General features: G+C 44.8%; 3 protein-coding genes across 7 annotated transcripts in view; 1 reads left to right on the top strand and 2 right to left on the bottom strand.

Annotated features, from left to right (window-relative positions):
• Positions 1-989: 989 nt before the first annotated feature.
• On the bottom strand, positions 990-5,521 carry tubb5 (tubulin, beta 5). The gene is made up of 5 exons (XM_076041049.1): positions 5,362-5,521; positions 2,750-2,858; positions 2,447-2,557; positions 2,113-2,357; positions 990-1,987 (listed from the first exon to the last, which is right to left on the bottom strand). The coding sequence occupies exons 1-5, from the start codon at positions 5,416-5,418 to the stop codon at positions 1,175-1,177; spliced, it is 1,335 nt and encodes a 444-aa protein (XP_075897164.1). The 5' UTR covers positions 5,419-5,521; the 3' UTR covers positions 990-1,174.
• Positions 5,522-7,069: 1,548 nt separating this feature from the next.
• Positions 7,070-13,659, top strand: flot1b (flotillin 1b). Its single transcript, XM_076041051.1, has 13 exons — positions 7,070-7,169; positions 7,815-7,865; positions 8,210-8,285; positions 8,518-8,608; positions 8,822-8,965; positions 9,130-9,249; positions 10,962-11,057; positions 11,158-11,310; positions 11,434-11,615; positions 11,725-11,770; positions 11,939-12,076; positions 12,218-12,382; positions 12,468-13,659. Exons 2-13 carry the CDS (start codon positions 7,823-7,825, stop codon positions 12,495-12,497), a joined length of 1,284 nt encoding a protein of 427 aa, XP_075897166.1. The 5' UTR covers positions 7,070-7,169; positions 7,815-7,822; the 3' UTR covers positions 12,498-13,659.
• A 324-nt stretch (positions 13,660-13,983) lies between these two features.
• ddr1 (discoidin domain receptor tyrosine kinase 1) overlaps positions 13,984-16,032 on the bottom strand; it is a 46,242-nt gene continuing 44,193 nt past the window's right edge. For all 5 annotated transcript variants that reach the window (XM_076041047.1, XM_076041044.1, XM_076041046.1 and 2 more), the window contains one exon: positions 13,984-15,976. In XM_076041047.1, the coding sequence (XP_075897162.1) occupies positions 15,836-15,976 (141 nt within the window). In that variant the 3' untranslated portion in view covers positions 13,984-15,835. The remainder of the gene's footprint in view (positions 15,977-16,032) is intronic.

Here is a 16,032-nt window from a genome sequence, read left to right as displayed (position 1 = left end):
GAGAAGAGATAAAGGTTGATGGATCACAACCGGTTTTTTTTTTGTGTGTGTGTGTGTGCTAAGCAAAAAATGAAAACACCGTTGGCGTCTAGCCAGTGCCATTACTTATCGCACTACATCGATATTGCATTCTCGGGGAAACATTTAACATTGATCGTGCTTGTCGCAAAGCCATCTGCCAAATCTTCATAGTGGTTGGAGCACATCCCCCTCTCCTCCCACAGCATGGATCTAATCCAATGACATCAGCGCCGCAGTGGTCACTGCACCCTGCCACGTCACTAAAAAGACATGGCTCGGGAACAGCTGAAGAAACACGATAGAGAGCTCATTGTTTGGCCTGACCAGAGAGTTTCCAAACAAGTATCGTTATATTGATTTGCATGTGAGAGGTTACTCCATCTGTGACCACATTTGTATCAGTAGCAGCCCCCATGGTAGCCCGACTCAAACTTTGCACTGTTGCCAATATTTGCTGTCAGCTTCTAGTGACTTATAATGTTTTGTTCACACCAAGAAGATATGCTCTGCTGTGCTTCCAGTGTGTGATTAACACCTCAGTTTGACTCGGAGGCAAACGTGGCTCTGCTCTTACTCTTGAGATAAAGCTTGGCTTGACTTTATATAATGTTGCAAAAGGATTCTATATTTTTTTCCAGTTATACTGCTCACAGAGTTGGGATCCGTGTAATTTGAGCTCTGATTCACCACTCTCATTTTTAATATCCTTCAGCCATGTTTTTAGTCTATGTTCCCCCCAGTAAAATGAGCCCTTTAATAGCTTAGTGCTCATAGTAAAGAAACAGAACACTGCCTGTGCAGCGAAACGAACTGCGATGACACAGCTTTTTTCACAGCCAGTTGTAACATTAATTATTTAGTCCTCTCCACGATACAAACTGCTGACTCCAACACATCTCTGGAAACCCCCCACTCCCTCCCTTACCCCTTGACAAATATATCCCATGAATAAACACAGGAAAACAAGGTTTTGGTTGGACAACTTTATTTGTAATGAGTCACAGGAGATTTCTAAGTTATGCTAACGACTGAAACTAGCAATGATCCTATTTTTTTATTTATTGTTTACTCACACAGTTTTTCCTTTTTCACTATTTTATGTTTTGGCGTTGATGGTTTGAGATTCACATTTTGTTTTGTTTTTTTGTTTTTTTTAAGCATCGTCTTCGGCCTCCTCCTCAAATTCACCCTCTTCTTCTGCGGTGGCGTCCTGGTACTGCTGGTACTCGGACACCAGGTCATTCATGTTGCTCTCCGCCTCAGTGAACTCCATCTCATCCATACCCTCGCCCGTGTACCAGTGCAAGAAAGCCTTGCGGCGGAACATGGCAGTGAACTGCTCGGAGATGCGCTTGAAGAGCTCCTGGATAGCTGTGCTGTTGCCGATGAAGGTGACGGCCATCTTGAGGCCACGGGGTGGAATGTCACAGACGGCGGTCTTCACGTTGTTGGGGATCCATTCGACAAAGTAGCTGCTGTTCTTGTTCTGGACGTTGAGCATCTGCTCGTCGACCTCCTTCATGGACATGCGGCCACGGAACACGGCAGCGACAGTCAGGTAGCGGCCGTGGCGTGGGTCGCATGCGGCCATCATGTTCTTGGCGTCAAACACCTGCTGGGTGAGCTCTGGGACGGTGAGGGCGCGGTACTGCTGGCTGCCTCTGCTCGTCAGGGGGGCGAAGCCGGGCATGAAGAAATGCAGACGGGGGAAAGGCACCATGTTGACGGCCAGTTTGCGGAGATCGGCGTTGAGCTGACCAGGGAAGCGCAAGCAGGTGGTGACGCCGCTCATGGTGGCCGACACCAAGTGGTTAAGGTCTCCGTAGGTGGGTGTGGTTAGTTTTAAGGTGCGGAAGCAGATGTCGTACAGGGCCTCGTTGTCAATGCAGTAGGTTTCGTCTGTGTTCTCTACGAGCTGGTGGACTGACAGGGTCGCATTGTAAGGCTCAACCACAGTGTCTGACACCTGAGGACAGAAGAACACAGAGGAACCCTTCTTCAGCCACATGATCTCGGAACAGAAAACAAACCCAAGGCTAGGCTGAAATTAAATCTAAAAAGATCTCATGTTTCATCACGAGGTGAAGTCACCTTAGGGGAAGGCACCACGCTGAAGGTGTTCATGATACGGTCTGGGTATTCCTCGCGGATCTTGCTGATGAGCAGCGTACCCATGCCAGAACCGGTTCCTCCACCCAGTGAGTGGGTGAGCTGGAAGCCCTGCAGGCAATCGCAGCTCTCTGATTCTTTGCGCACCACATCCAGGACTGAGTCCACCAACTCAGCTCCCTCTGTGTAGTGACCCTTGGCCCAGTTGTTACCAGCACCACTCTGACCTGGAGGGAGAACGGTCGACAATTACTTGAGTGTCCTTGCTCTTGCACGGACAGGGATGTGGTTTCAAAAATGGCTTCACTCCACCTACCAAATACAAAATTGTCAGGCCTGAAGATTTGCCCGAAAGGTCCAGACCTCACAGAGTCCATGGTGCCAGGCTCCAAGTCAACCAGAATAGCGCGAGGTACATATTTACCTCCTACGCAGCAAAGAGAGAGAAAAATGGGGAGAGAGAGGGAGAGAAAACAGACCAACTCAATGCAGGAAGCCACAGTGCAGGGCTCTGGATACACAGTGCGAAAAGTTCTACGTGTGAGAAGAGACACGCGGAACATCATATGCCTTAAGTTATGCCTTAAGTATGCTGAATCATGTTAGAAGAGCAGCTGACCTGTGGCCTCGTTGTAGTAGACGCTGATCCTGTCCAGCTGCAGGTCGCTGTCTCCGTGGTAAGTTCCTGTGGGATCAATGCCATGCTCGTCGCTGATCACTTCCCAGAACTGCAAATGGAAAGTATCACATGACAGTCACTTAGAGTAAGTAAGTAAGTGTTCATCCATTAGCGGTGCGGTTTTAGTGGAATCTTTTAAATGAGGAAAACAGCAGTGAGTTTGCATTTTTTGGATCGTGGTGGAAAGGATTTTTTTCACCCTTTTACTCAGACTGTTTAACCCATTGTGCATTTGTTAATATTTTTATATTCAGTGACTTGACTATGGATTAGTCAGGGTGCACAAAGGAAGTTCAGACTCTACTGTGAGCAAATCAAGATCGACTTTACATGGCTAAAGTGCTACACATAGACACTGGTTGTCTTCAGATTTGCATTCACGCCTTGTTTTCCCCTTAAAGACCACATTCAGTGTGAAAATGCATTTAATCTATGCACAAATGTGACTGTGCCATAAAGAGGCAGCCATTTGCGTGCAGAAGTATGTGTTGTGTCTTCCAGCTGGGGATTTTTTTTTTTTTTTTTGCAGTGGGGACTGTGATTCTCTGCTAGTAGCATCAATAGGAGGATTTGGAATAATCTGGATAAGCAGACTGTATTCCAGCTCAGTATTTAAGAGATTGAGAGTCTGCCAAGGTTTAAGTATTACAGCGTTTTAAATAGGGTCATGTAAAACAGAAAAAAAAGACCAAGTGACCTTAATATGATGGCAGTCTCAAAAAACACAAAGAGAACTGAGACAAAAGTCAGTCAGTGAGACAAAAAAAAATGCAGATAAGAAATGAATAGAAATTTGACCGTGGTGCGATGGCCATCAGTCAAGATGGAAAATAACCATAGTGAAAGAATGAGGACAATAAGAGAGAAAAGTGCCACACCCTGACCTAATTCACCACAATGTCCTCCCTCAGCAGATCTGTCAATCATAACCACTGGACATCCAGCAAGTCAATGAGTCCTCAGGGAACGGAAGCAAACAAAGATCCTCAGTGACAGAGCTGCACCACTTCCTTTAGAACTATATTGACTGATCAGAGGTGCAAAGTGCACCGGTGATTGATGTTTTGCCTTGACCCTAAATGATCAGCACTATGTATGCAATTTGTCATGGATAGTATTAAAAGATATCTTATTTAAAGTGCATATGACACTGGTATGGGTGTATGTTCCCTTGAGGGATGGTTCCTTGAAATTGGCAGCTCCCAGGCATTTAGTCAATTGACGGACCAATGACTTCACCCACTGTGCATCAGCTGTTTCCACCATTCCTCCCCCACAACCCAACCCCTAATTTGGTTTGGGGAGAGAAGACATTGCAGAGATGACAAAGACAAGCCAGCTCTGCCGGACATTTAAATTTTGGTGTCAGCAGCAGAGCATGTAGACAGTAATGCCGTGTTGGTGGCATGGTCGACAAAACAAAAAAAAGGGGGGCAAGCCTACTGTATAATGGGGCAAAGGGTGGGGCGGGGCTCCTACTTAAACATATGCTCTCAGTAACAAATAATGGTTGTAAAACAAAAGGAGACAAAAAGACGCTGATGATAATGGGCCTGAAGGGGCGGCATACTGCGATTGTTACTGCCAGTCTGGGTGGGTGCTGCATAATGCTCCTGATGCAGACTATACGGCTCTGTGAAGTGGACAATGTCGCAATAGAGCGGTTTTCTTGATGTGGATGTGTATTATTGATGGAGGAATAAAGCATTGGTAAGATAAAAGAGCATCATCAGTCTCAGAGCAAGTCATTCTTCATCCATGCCACACCCTTTTTGATTGCTTCTCCTGCCTCCCCCCTGGCGGAAACCGCCACCTGCATCTGCAGCCCTCAGAATTAAAGGAAAATATTCAGAGGAAAAAAAATGTATGTTTGTCTGATCAATACGGGCTTCTGACCCATCTATGGTTTTGGTTTAGAGGAGGGAGGAGGGGGAACCGAGGCCTCCCCATCCCAGCTCCCCACTCATTGTCTGGTGTACCAGCCATATCTGCGTGTGCAAGACAAAGAAAGCAGAGCAGTGTGGAGTGCACTGACTGAGAGGCTCTGACAAGTGGATGAATAGACTTTTCATTGTCTCAGACTTGGTTTTTTTCCCCGTTTTTTTTCTTTCCGGGGGACATTGTCTTGAGGGGTCGGCTGAATCCCCTGCTGCTGAGACGCAGACACGCCCGGTGTTGTGTGAATCAAACCGAGCAGACACAAGAGCCCCGTTATTCTGCTCATATCGATGAGCTCCCACACCCAACCACCAGTTACCGCAGTGCACTAGACCCACACGGAGGGGCGACAAGATAAATCCCTGCAACGGGCTCCTATAGTGATGTGATAGAGATGTAAACGATGCATCTATACATTCCCACTTAAAATGAAAATATATACGGATTTTTAAAAGGAAAATGCACATATAGATGGAAACATGACGACGCAGTATAGTCAATGGGCGTATTCATCAAATTCAATAAAATAATGATAATTGAAAAAAAAAAAAAAAAAAAAAAGTATAGAATTTCTTTCAAGAATCAACCCTTAAGTGTATTTTCTCTTTTCTTACCTTGGCACCTATCTGGTTACCGCACTGGCCGGCCTGGATATGCACGATTTCCCTCATAGTGGATGCGAAAGTTTAACGGAGATGAAGTCGAGTGATCAGAAAAGGACGAGCAGTGGACCGCTAACTGGGTTTAAAGAGCCGGACAAAGCCTTTATAATGCTGGAGCGTTTCCAAGACAAGGCAGGGACCGGTCGGTGGGCGCGGCGAGCAGCGCAGCCAGCTGCCGTGGCGCGGCGATTGGATGAGAGAGCTCATCCGGGGCGGGGCTTGAGGAGGGGCGCTGCTGTCCATCAAGGGAGGGAAATTAGATAGGGAGATTAAGCAGAATACGGCAGCTGGTGTCTGGTGCTTTCAGTAGGGAGCCGTGCTCCTCTCCAAGGCGAGTCGATTCAGTGTGAACTTGCCACAGGTGGACGACGAGTTTCAGTTGTTGCAAAGGGTCTGAATATTTATCAATTTTTACATTTTTGATTGATTTATTATATGTTATATTGTCCTTTTCCGATGTCTATGTTTAGCCATTGTATCGGTGTGTGGATTAAGTGGTGAAAAAAAAAAAAAAAAAAGGAATTCAAATTATTGTAAAATCATGCTGCAACAGAACGAAAGTGAGGAAAGGGTGAATACCTTCTGAATGCATGCTTTTTTCAGGATGTTACTATATTATCTAATCAGTCGTTTTGGCATCATTCCCCGAGGAAAAGGTTGAAAGCCAAAGGAACTCAGTGATATGTCTGAGACGAGGGTGGGGTCAGTGAGTGCAAACCCACCTCCTCGGGTGCTATAGCAATATCAGCAAAAGGAGGCTTCCACAATAGGAACTATTCAGCTGCTATAAAAGCCTCTTTTATTGTACAAAGTCATGGTGACACATTAAGGAGCGTTTGCTGCATTGTCTCCAGCTGATGTGTAAGAGTTTACTCATTCGGTCTCACCACTCGGTGTGCAAAACAAGACGAGGAAGTGCCATGTAGCTGATTCATCGGGGGACCACTGCCATTAGGCTAGCTGGGAAGATGAGCAGCGCTATATGAATCGCAACTTGTGATTCAGGATAATAAATGTCTCAAAGCAAATGGATCAGTGTCATAGATAAATTAACCAATAATTTTTCGTTGCTACAATCAGCTGCACAAACATGATGGCTCATTTTGCAGCACTGCACTGCTATCATTCGACACATAACCTTCTGAAATACTTCTCTTCAAGGCCCACTAGAAGGAACTCTCCTGTTTCTGATTTACCAGCCTGTACAAGATAAAGTGATTCGACACATCTTTAATAAGGTTTAAACATGTCTATTTGATGTGTCTGGTCATAAGGATAGTAGATTGATAACAGTCAGGGATGCTAAAATTGTGAAGAAGATTGATCTGCATGAAATTCATATTGAAATGACATTGACTGAATTAAAACAATCATTGCAATGTGAAAAGAATTTCAACTTCAAATTATAATATACGTGTAAGACTACTGGCCTAGTGGCACTAGCAGTAGTATAACATGGCATTATTGATAAAACGATGACTTCATTGAAATAAATAAATAAATAAATAAATAAATAAATAAATAAATAAATAAACACAAAAGGCTGCAGTTCTCTACACGGACAGCAGATGGCGACAGACACCGTCCGCACGGCAGTGAGGCTGGGCGTGGTCACTGCGTACTTCACGTTCCAATCGGACATCTTTTTTTTGCCTCCTTCCCCCAGTTGACGGGAAACGGCGTATTGCGTGACCGTAGTGACCGAGCGAACTGACTTCGAGGGATTCTAACAATTCTGTCTGTTGGTTGAACGGGACTCGGTAAGTTCAGCGGGATACTATCTGCTGCAGTTTGCCGAGTTGTAAGCCGGTCAAAAATTTGGAGTGTTTTCCAGCTGGCTGCGCGACGTTACCGATCCGCCAGCACCGCCAGCTAGCTAGCGAATGCTAGTCATGGAAAATTTTCGGAGGAACGTTATTCCTGTAGTGAGACAAATAAATGTGGCGGCTTGAGTGCAGAGTTTACTCCACCGTTCCTGTCACCCAGACTTGTAGTCGTTACCATTTCCCCATCTGAAAAAAACGAGCTTGTTTTCATGCCTTAAGAACCGGAGGGAGGAGCGGTGGAGCGTTCAGGTTGTTTCTGAATTATGGAAGTAATGTAATTAACGGGTCACCTTACGCGATCCACATAACGTATAACAACAACGTTAGCCAACTGTTGAGATCGTCTGAAAAAACAAAAACAAAAAACAGTTGTATTAAAACTTTGATGTTTGTGTGATTTACGGTTGAGCAAGATAACTCGATTGTCGCATCATTAGAATATTATCCTTCCCTTTAAATCCCTTTAAATCCATCATATGCCACAAACCAGAATGCAGAGTGATGATCCATTTAAACGAAGTCATATTCATGTTTAACGAATGTCGTGTTTTTTGTTTGTTTCATCCGTATTCAATTCAGGAGCCAAGATGTTTTACACATGTGGACCCAACGAGGCGATGGTGGTGTCCGGTATGACGTGTTTGTTTTCCCATCCAGCGTGATTAATTTAAACAATAGTGCAATATTGTCATAACAAAATGAACATAGGCTGACCAGTGTATTTGTGTCGTATTTGCGCAACTGTTCTTATCTTTTGATTTGATTACATTGAGCAATAACATGGTTGAAAGTCTGAAGTGCCAGCTTTGTTTATTGCACAGATTCCAGCTAATGGGTGCATTAGTCTTCCTGTTTATAATACTGGATTACACATTTAACTATTTTTTTTTAACCCCTGAGGGACAAGCTGCTTGTTAATAAATTTGTGATTTGATGAAGTTATTGATTCTTCCTTCTCTGCTTTACATCGCCAGGCTTTGGCCGTTCTCCACCCCTCATGATTGCTGGAGGAAGAGTGTTTGTCCTCCCATGTATTCAGCAGCTCCAGAGGTGATCACCTTGAGTCTTCCATTAAAGCAGTACTTTATAACTACCTCATTTTTAAAAAAAAAAATACATTGGTATGGTCAGTAGGGAAGATAGATAAATGTTCTGACATGATGCTTTGTTTCTGGGAGGGTGTTCTAGGTTAAAACTTGCCATTGCATTTTCTTTGCTCTCATCAACGGTCTCGTCTGTGTCAAATTTCCTTTTATTCTATTTTTTATCCATTTCTAAACAGAATCTCCCTCAACACCCTCACTCTGAATGTGAAGAGTGACAAGGTCTACACCCGTCACGGTGTCCCGATCTCAGTCACTGGCATTGCTCAGGTATGCTTGGGGGAAAATAACAGCCGTAATATCCATTCCAAGCTTTCACAAAATCGGTTGTCTGAGTCGTCATGTTGCAAAAGGTTGGAAGATTTTCAAAGCAATGTTGTAAAGTCTCTTTGATTCCATGATGTCATTGTGAAGCTCTGACAGTCGCAGCGTTCATGGCGTGTTGACGTTTCTCTTACATTTTCTTCTTGTCTCCATTCCCAGGTTAAGATCCAGGGTCAGAATAAGGAGATGCTGGCTACAGCCTGTCAGATGTTCATGGGCAAGCCGGAGGGCGAGATTGCTCAGATTGCCTTGGAGACTCTGGAGGGACACCAGAGAGCCATTATTGCCCATCTGACTGTGGAGGTTTGTGCTGAAATGGCAGAATGACATAGGTTGTTTTTTTCCTCAGCTTATTACAACTTAGCTTTCAGACTCATGTTAGTCGTTTGTGTCCAATGCAACAAGGATGTGTCTTCTTGTATGTAGTTTGTCATGCTTATGAAGAGTTCTCCTGTGTTGCTGCTCAGGAGATCTACCAAGACCGTAAGAAGTTCTCCGAGCAGGTGTTCAAGGTGGCCTCTTCCGATCTGGTCAACATGGGAATCGGCGTGGTCAGCTACACTCTGAAAGACGTCCATGACGATCAGGTACTCGCTGTCTAAACCAGTTATCTCTCTCTTGCGGTCTAGGTAACGTAGCTTAGGTGTTGCAGCATATATTGTGCTGCACAGAGGCAGGAGTAGCAACAGTGCGGGAGATGTGACGGTGATTACAGTCGAAGAGGAGGACACTACGTTCATTCCAGGTCACGGTTGATTAGAGCACACCCAGGTAGAGGAGAGGAGGCGTAAGATAATGTGAATGCTTTGCACCACTCCAGCCCACACCTTTACTGCCAGGGTGACTTGATTTTTGTTTCTGTCTTCTGAACATCTACTAGGACTGCACGATATTAGGAAAACATGCAATATGCCGTCATGCTGCTGTGTGTTGCGACAACGATATGATTTGCGATATATGAACCAGTACTTAAATATACAGTGTTCTTTCTGCTTTGGGTTTGCTGGCAACATGGACTGCAGACAATGAGCAGCCAATGCAGACACTGAAAAAAAAAAAATCAATATCCAATGTTTTTGTTGAAAGAACTGCACCTGGCAGCACTTAGGTGCACAGCAACACAATTTCTCAATCACTTAAACAGAGTATATCAATATAAAACATTTATGGATTGCAGAAACATCCCCCCCACTACCTGTATTGTTGAAATAAAAATTAAGTAAGTAAAATAATTTGTTTTTCAGTAAACAATATATGATAGCCAGTTGTCTCAGGCAGCCCAAATCAAAACGTTACCTGGATTCTGCCTTCATTTGCTAATACCCGAAGAAAGCCGTGCCGGCTGTGAGTCTCGGTAGCTCGCAGAGGTGGACAGCTGACAGCTGTTCACCCTTAGGGTGAAATAAAATCTAATGCAATGAAAATTTCCGTACACCACGAGCACGTAGTGTCCACTGCTATATTCGCTGTGGTAGATGTGGACTTGGACGGTAAAACCGGCAGTATTGCGTTGTGTATGCTTGTGAATTTCTGACCAATCCGCTGGCGGCGGCGAAGCACATTTGCAGCTGTTCGTTGAGGAAACAGGTTATTGAAGATTATTTATTTTCCTCGCGCGTCTCCATCGCTTCCGCCATGACTCCGCCCCGCTCACTCTCTCCACACGGTTTGCGAACTCAACCAAAAGCAGTTACTTGGAGGCGGGCATCTAACGGAGTGAGGCTCAATCTGATTGGCCAAACTTCTTTACACCTAGCGCATGGATGAACGCACTATTTATCGCAGTGTTTACGATATGTCTATCGCACATGTTGATGTCGCGATATCGATACATTTACAATATGTTGTGCAACCGTAACATCTGCTTCACATTTTATCACAGCAGTGTAACAGTGTGTCTCTGAATGGACACAACTAGCATGATTTATCCACTCCAAGATCCTAATGGAAGCATAATTGTCTTTCTTTCTTTCTTTCTTTCTTTCTTTCTTTATTTTGCCCACGTTTTTAAATATTCACTTGGTGGAAACCAGGCTTGAGTCATCCACTGCATGTGAAGCATCATTTTGCCTTTGCCTTTCTTTTAGTTTGCTGTGTTACACTTGTGCGTTATTGACTTCGACTTCCTGTCTCTGGTTCAGCAGAGCTCCCCTGCCCTGCAGAATAATTAGCTTTAAGTGCTTCAGCGGTAACTGCATCATCTCTCGTTTGCCTTGCTTTAATGTTGCATCTTTTTTTTCCTTTGCAAGCTCTGAAACGATTGCCATGGTTTTCTCTTTCCTCCATGTCTGTTGTTCAGGACTATCTCCACTCCCTGGGCAAAGCCAGGACAGCCCAGGTCCAGAAGGATGCCAGGATTGGAGAGGCTCAATACAAACGAGATGCCGTCATCAGGGTAAATGATGGGATGAGATCTTTCATCACTATTGGAAATCGGAGCGTGCAGTTGTTTGAGTATCAGTCATAACTTTTGTCCTCTCTAATTCTCTATGCAGGAGGCCCACGCAATGCAGGAGAAGATTTCAGCCCAGTACGTGAATGAGATCGAGATGGCGAAAGCTCAGAGGGACTTTGAGCTGAAGAAGGCAGCCTACGATGTGGAGGTCAACACCAAGAAGGCGGAGTCAGAAATGGCCTATCAGCTGCAGGTACAGCCACCGGCTCCTCATCTATCCATGACGTCTGTGCCCCTCTCTGCTTGGCTAGATGGCTGACGCACGCCTGATTTATTTACCCCAACCCCCCCACCTTCTTCTTGGTTTTGTCACCAGGTGGCCAAAACCAAGCAGCGCATCGAGGAGGAGAAGATGCAGATCCAGGTGGTGGAGCGCACGCAGCAGATCACTCTGCAGGAGCAGGAGATCATCCGCAAGGAGAAGGAGCTGGAGGCCAAGGTCAAGAAGCCGGCGGAAGCGGAGAAGTACCGACTGGAGAGGCTGGCCGAGGCTGAGCGGTGAGTCCGGCAGTTGACGCTTGACTGCTTGACTACGACCCTTGAACCGTAAACTGTCCAAAAAAAATCCAGTTGTTTAAACCATGAGAATTCTGTCTCTTCTCTGCAGCCTGCAGCTCATCATGGAAGCTGAGGCCGAGGCCGAGTCCATCAGGGTAGGTTCTGATGCCTGCTTCTGCTATTTTAACACGGTGTCTGATTCTCACTTCTGCCTTCCCCAAGCAACCGCACTTTATTTGACTGCCACTTTTCCTGTTGGACATGTAATCACTTTCCTAGTTGGCCTGTAATTTAAAGGCTGTTATGTTCTTTCACCTCTTCAGATGAAGGGCGAGGCTGAGGCTTTCGCTCTGGAGGCCAAGGGCCGCGCTGAGGCCGAGCAGATGAGCAAGAAGGCCGAGGCCTTCAAGCAGTACAAAGACGGCGCCATGGTGGACATGCTGCTGGAGAAACTGCCGCTGGTCAGCCTGATGATCCTCTTGATCTGGCATAATGTCTCCCATTCAAAAAATGTTCCTGATTTCCTTTGTTTGTTAGCCAAACGTCTTAACTTCTCTCTTTCAACGTGCACCCCCCCCCCTCCCCCCCCCCCTTGCCCGCAGATGGCCGAAGAAATCAGCAAGCCTCTGTCGGCCGCCAACAAGATCACCATGGTGTCCAGTGGCGGCAGCGAGGTGGGAGCGGCCAAGCTCGCCGGAGAGGTGCTGGACATCATGACGAGGCTGCCGGCCGCCGTGGAGAAGCTCACCGGAGTGGACATCGCCCTGGTACGCTGAGGAATGGCGAGTTTACGCAAGGTTCACCCGACAGTAGCCATTACTTCACGTCACGCTTCTCTTGGTCGCCCCGCAGGCATCAGGATCCACCACCCGCGTGCGTTGAGAAGTCATCATCGAAGGTGTTACCAATATCCAAGCTCGGAGCTTCTCTTGTGCCTATAACCACTGTAGAGCCTCCTAAACACTGTACTCTGATTGTCTGTGTGCATGCATGTGTTTTCACCTGTTTCGTGTTGGTTTTGCTCCCCCCCCCCCCCCCACCCCGAATCAAAGCAGGATGTTAAATTAGACCTTTTGTTTCTTTCCCCTCCTTGCTATGATTTCCTGCGCCACCCCCAGTCTGAGCTGTGCTTTTTTTGTGGTCTGCGTTTAAAATCCATAATGCAACCTCTTAGACCGCCCTCTTTTAGTCAGAGCTAGTTAATGTGCAGTGCAGTGCAGTGCAGTGCATTGCATGCATGTGTTAGTTGTCCTGCGGCATTCAGGTTTCCACTCTCATGCTGCCCGTTTTCAAAGTGTCTTCTCTTTGACTGTTTATAGTTTTTTTAAAAATTAGTTCCACAATCAATTTTAACATTGAATAGTTAGAAGCCTCGCATATATGTACGTCGCGGTCCCAAAATCATATCAGTAGTTCTGCTAATGGAAAGATTTATGTGTCAGAGTGGAAGGGAAGGAAGTGGTTGGAGGGAACAAGCCGAGGTTTTCTGTTGAAAGTTACCTGAGAATGTTGGGATTCTATCAATGTTTGCCGAGAGAAGCTTCACAGCTAGTCTACTGTCTGAGAGAGGTCGTCGGCAGTCTTTTATGTTCAGTGTGCTGGTTTCTCCATGACATGTGAAGCTGAGTATTAACATAGGTCGAGCTGGACAGAGTTTCGCTGGCAGTAAAATACCTCGATTCCATGCTGATTATTTTTCTGATTTCAGTCTTTTTCACATTGAGCTGCCAAGCTTTCTACTTGTTTTATATATCGCCAAGTGCCTGGTTACAAAAACTCCTCAACAGTGAAGTCCCGTCGACTTCCTCTTTGCAAAGCAAATTACTTCTCTGTCAGGTAAATGTACTCTTTGTATGCAAGTAACTTTAAGCCATTTGGCCATCACTAATGACGGCTGTAAGACGAAAGCCAAATACATCACTTTATACTTTGTACTAATCAGTCACTTTCTGTCAGTCGGTGCATGGTTTAGGATGTTGTAGATGAGTGACAGGTTTAATCGATTGCAAAACATACACAATAAAAGTCGATGTAATCAAGGCAACCTGTTGCTGTCTGTTTTTGGCCATCATGTAGCTTGTCAATGTTTTTTTTTTAATTATAGTAATAGGTAAGTAGTTTCAGGGAACGTTTTTTATATTTAGAATTGACTTGGTCTGAGCAGTAGAAAGAAATGACATTTAATTATGCAGCTTCAAGTTCTTTGAAACCACAATTCAGACTGCAAAAAGGAAAAATCATTAAAACAAAAAACAGACTGCACATGAGAATTAAACTTGAGTAGTACACACCGAGTACAATGTGTACAAAATAGTTTTGATAAAGGTCAGGCAGATACAGTTAATGAAAAGATCTGAAGCCACGTCTGGACTTATTTGAAAAGATTAACTTTATTAAAACCTACAAAAATAGACAACAGGGAATAACAGTGGCGTGAGATTAGCAAGCGTTCTACGGAGATACAGAAGACCCCAAATGTAGCCAAGAGTTCCATATATTAGGAAAAACAATTACGATCCTGTCCTCAAAAAAATATGTACAAACTTTTCTGCTCCAGTGAGACAAAAGGAAGAAATCACTGCTGACTTTTAGGTACGTACATCATATACATATTTAAAAAAAAAAGAAAAGAAAAATAGGATGGGATTTGGATGAACTAAAGTGTATCCAGTCGTAAAAAGGAGATGATGATGATCCCAGTTGCTATACAGTCAGTTGGGAGTGCAGAGGTTGCAGTTTCGTCATGAAAATCAACAATGTCAACAATCTCTGTTGTTTAATTAGAAAAAAGTCATTTTTTTGTTTGTTTGTCTAAAAAGTTCCATATTATGCTAAATTCACTTTATTAAATACAGTTTCCTACACAGATGTACAGACATTTCTGGGATAATTAAATCATGTGAGGCTGTCCTATTGGAGTAAAAAAAAAGAAAAAAAGCGGGTAATATGGGTTGTTAAAAATGCGAATAGATTAAAAAAAAAAAGGCTGCTATTCGTTTAAAATATGATGATCTGATGGTGCCATTCCTTTTTTTCTCAATGAAAAAATATATATTACATCCAGTTTGGCAAAGAACTTTGATTTACCTTCAGCAAATCTCTGAAATCGCTGCAGGTGAAATAGTATCAAACAGGAATTTTCTCAGGCCACTCACAAGAGGAAACACAAACAAACATTTCCTTATGGCCAGATTCATGTATATAGTAGGGTTTAAAGTGCAATTGGTCGTGGAATTCTACTCTTATTTGCATCTGGATCACTGCCAGATAAAAAAAAAAGAAAAAAAAAAAAAAAGAAAATCATAAAAAAAAAAAAAAAATGCCAGAACATCTGAGCAGGCATATAGAAAAGACATCCCATCTGCTGGTCCTGCTGGAAGCAGCAGTCTGCACAGAGCTCAGCAGACACTCTTGTTCCACCGCTGCTCTCCAAGGTCCATTTGGCATCAGGGCCACAGTTCTTTAGTCTGGACCGGAGGCGCTGGAGTTGGAAAACTCCAACTTTTCATTTATTTATTTATTTATTTATTTTTTGCAGCAATAAGTCGCTGGGACTTATCCGCTGGCGTTTCACATGAGTCCACAGCGAGTTGGAGCCGCAGGCTGTGGGTGAGGGCCAAGAGGATTGTAAACAGGGGCGGAGACGGTGAAATCTCCTTTCCCCGCTCACTTCCTGTACGGATTTGTCTTAAAGTTCAATCTCTCGGCTAGACGTGGCGCATCATTTCTTTTTTCATTTTTCTCCAAGATTGGGGGGGGGACCAAGTGAGATGGTGAGCAGCAGGCTACACATCCTGGGACCACTGAAAGAGTTTTGTGTTTGTGCCGTACGTTTCACTTGCGACACCGCGCTCTGAAATGTCAAGGGAACAGAAGTCATGAAAGCAAAGTGTAGCTTGTTTCATTTCGTAGCTCAGTCGACGCGAAAACCCTCCGTTTAAGTTTCACGTCTGAGAGCAGAAAGGGTGAAAAAAAAAAAAAAAGTTCCTATGCCGTCTGCACCCGCCACCAGCAGCTGTGAAGCGTCGCCCCATTAGTCACCTTGTCTAAAGCGGTTTGTCTGACCGAACCAGCGGTCTCAGCCCAGGAGTGGCCACACCCCTCGCTCCTACCATGTCTCCGCGTCCGGGCAAATATGCCAGGAGACAAAAAATATATAATTTTTTGTCTGAAACCAAGACACTCCCCGAAACCCCTGCGCTCTCGCTGCTCCTCCGTCTCTACACCATGTTCATGGCATCCTCTGTCAGGAAGGAGTGGATGTGGGGAAAGGATGGGCGGAGCTTGCAGTCTCTGTTCCAGCAGCTCAGCATGAGCTCGTAGAGACCCTGAGGACAGACGGCCGGCTTGCTCAGATACACCTGCAACGGGAGGAGGAGGAGGAAGATGGATGATGGAGGATGGATGCAAAACAACA

This window comes from Nelusetta ayraudi, unplaced genomic scaffold (assembly GCF_046127955.1).
Source record: "Nelusetta ayraudi isolate G7.1 ecotype Tasmania unplaced genomic scaffold, CSIRO-AGI_Nayr_v1 ptg000063l, whole genome shotgun sequence".
In the NCBI taxonomy this organism is placed as follows: domain Eukaryota; kingdom Metazoa; phylum Chordata; class Actinopteri; order Tetraodontiformes; family Monacanthidae; genus Nelusetta; species Nelusetta ayraudi.
Note: the sequence above shows the minus strand (reverse complement) of the source record. Positions and strands in the feature narration are given on the sequence as shown.

Bases quoted from the DNA above. Each gene is read 5' to 3' on its own strand.
- tubb5 (XM_076041049.1), bottom strand. From the start codon at position 5,418: ATGAGGGAAATCGTGCATATCCAGGCCGGCCAGTGCGGTAACCAGATA. The intron at 2,859-5,361 runs GTAAGAAAAGAG...TTCCATTTGCAG, and splicing joins GTAACCAGATAGGTGCCAAG to TTCTGGGAAGTGATCAGCGA. The intron at 2,558-2,749 runs GTCAGCTGCTCT...TTTGCTGCGTAG, and splicing joins CTACTACAACGAGGCCACAG to GAGGTAAATATGTACCTCGC.
- flot1b (XM_076041051.1), top strand. From the start codon at position 7,823: ATGTTTTACACATGTGGACCCAACGAGGCGATGGTGGTGTCCG. The intron at 11,311-11,433 runs GTACAGCCACCG...TTTTGTCACCAG, and splicing joins AAATGGCCTATCAGCTGCAG to GTGGCCAAAACCAAGCAGCG. The intron at 12,077-12,217 runs GTCAGCCTGATG...CCTTGCCCGCAG, and splicing joins TGCTGGAGAAACTGCCGCTG to ATGGCCGAAGAAATCAGCAA.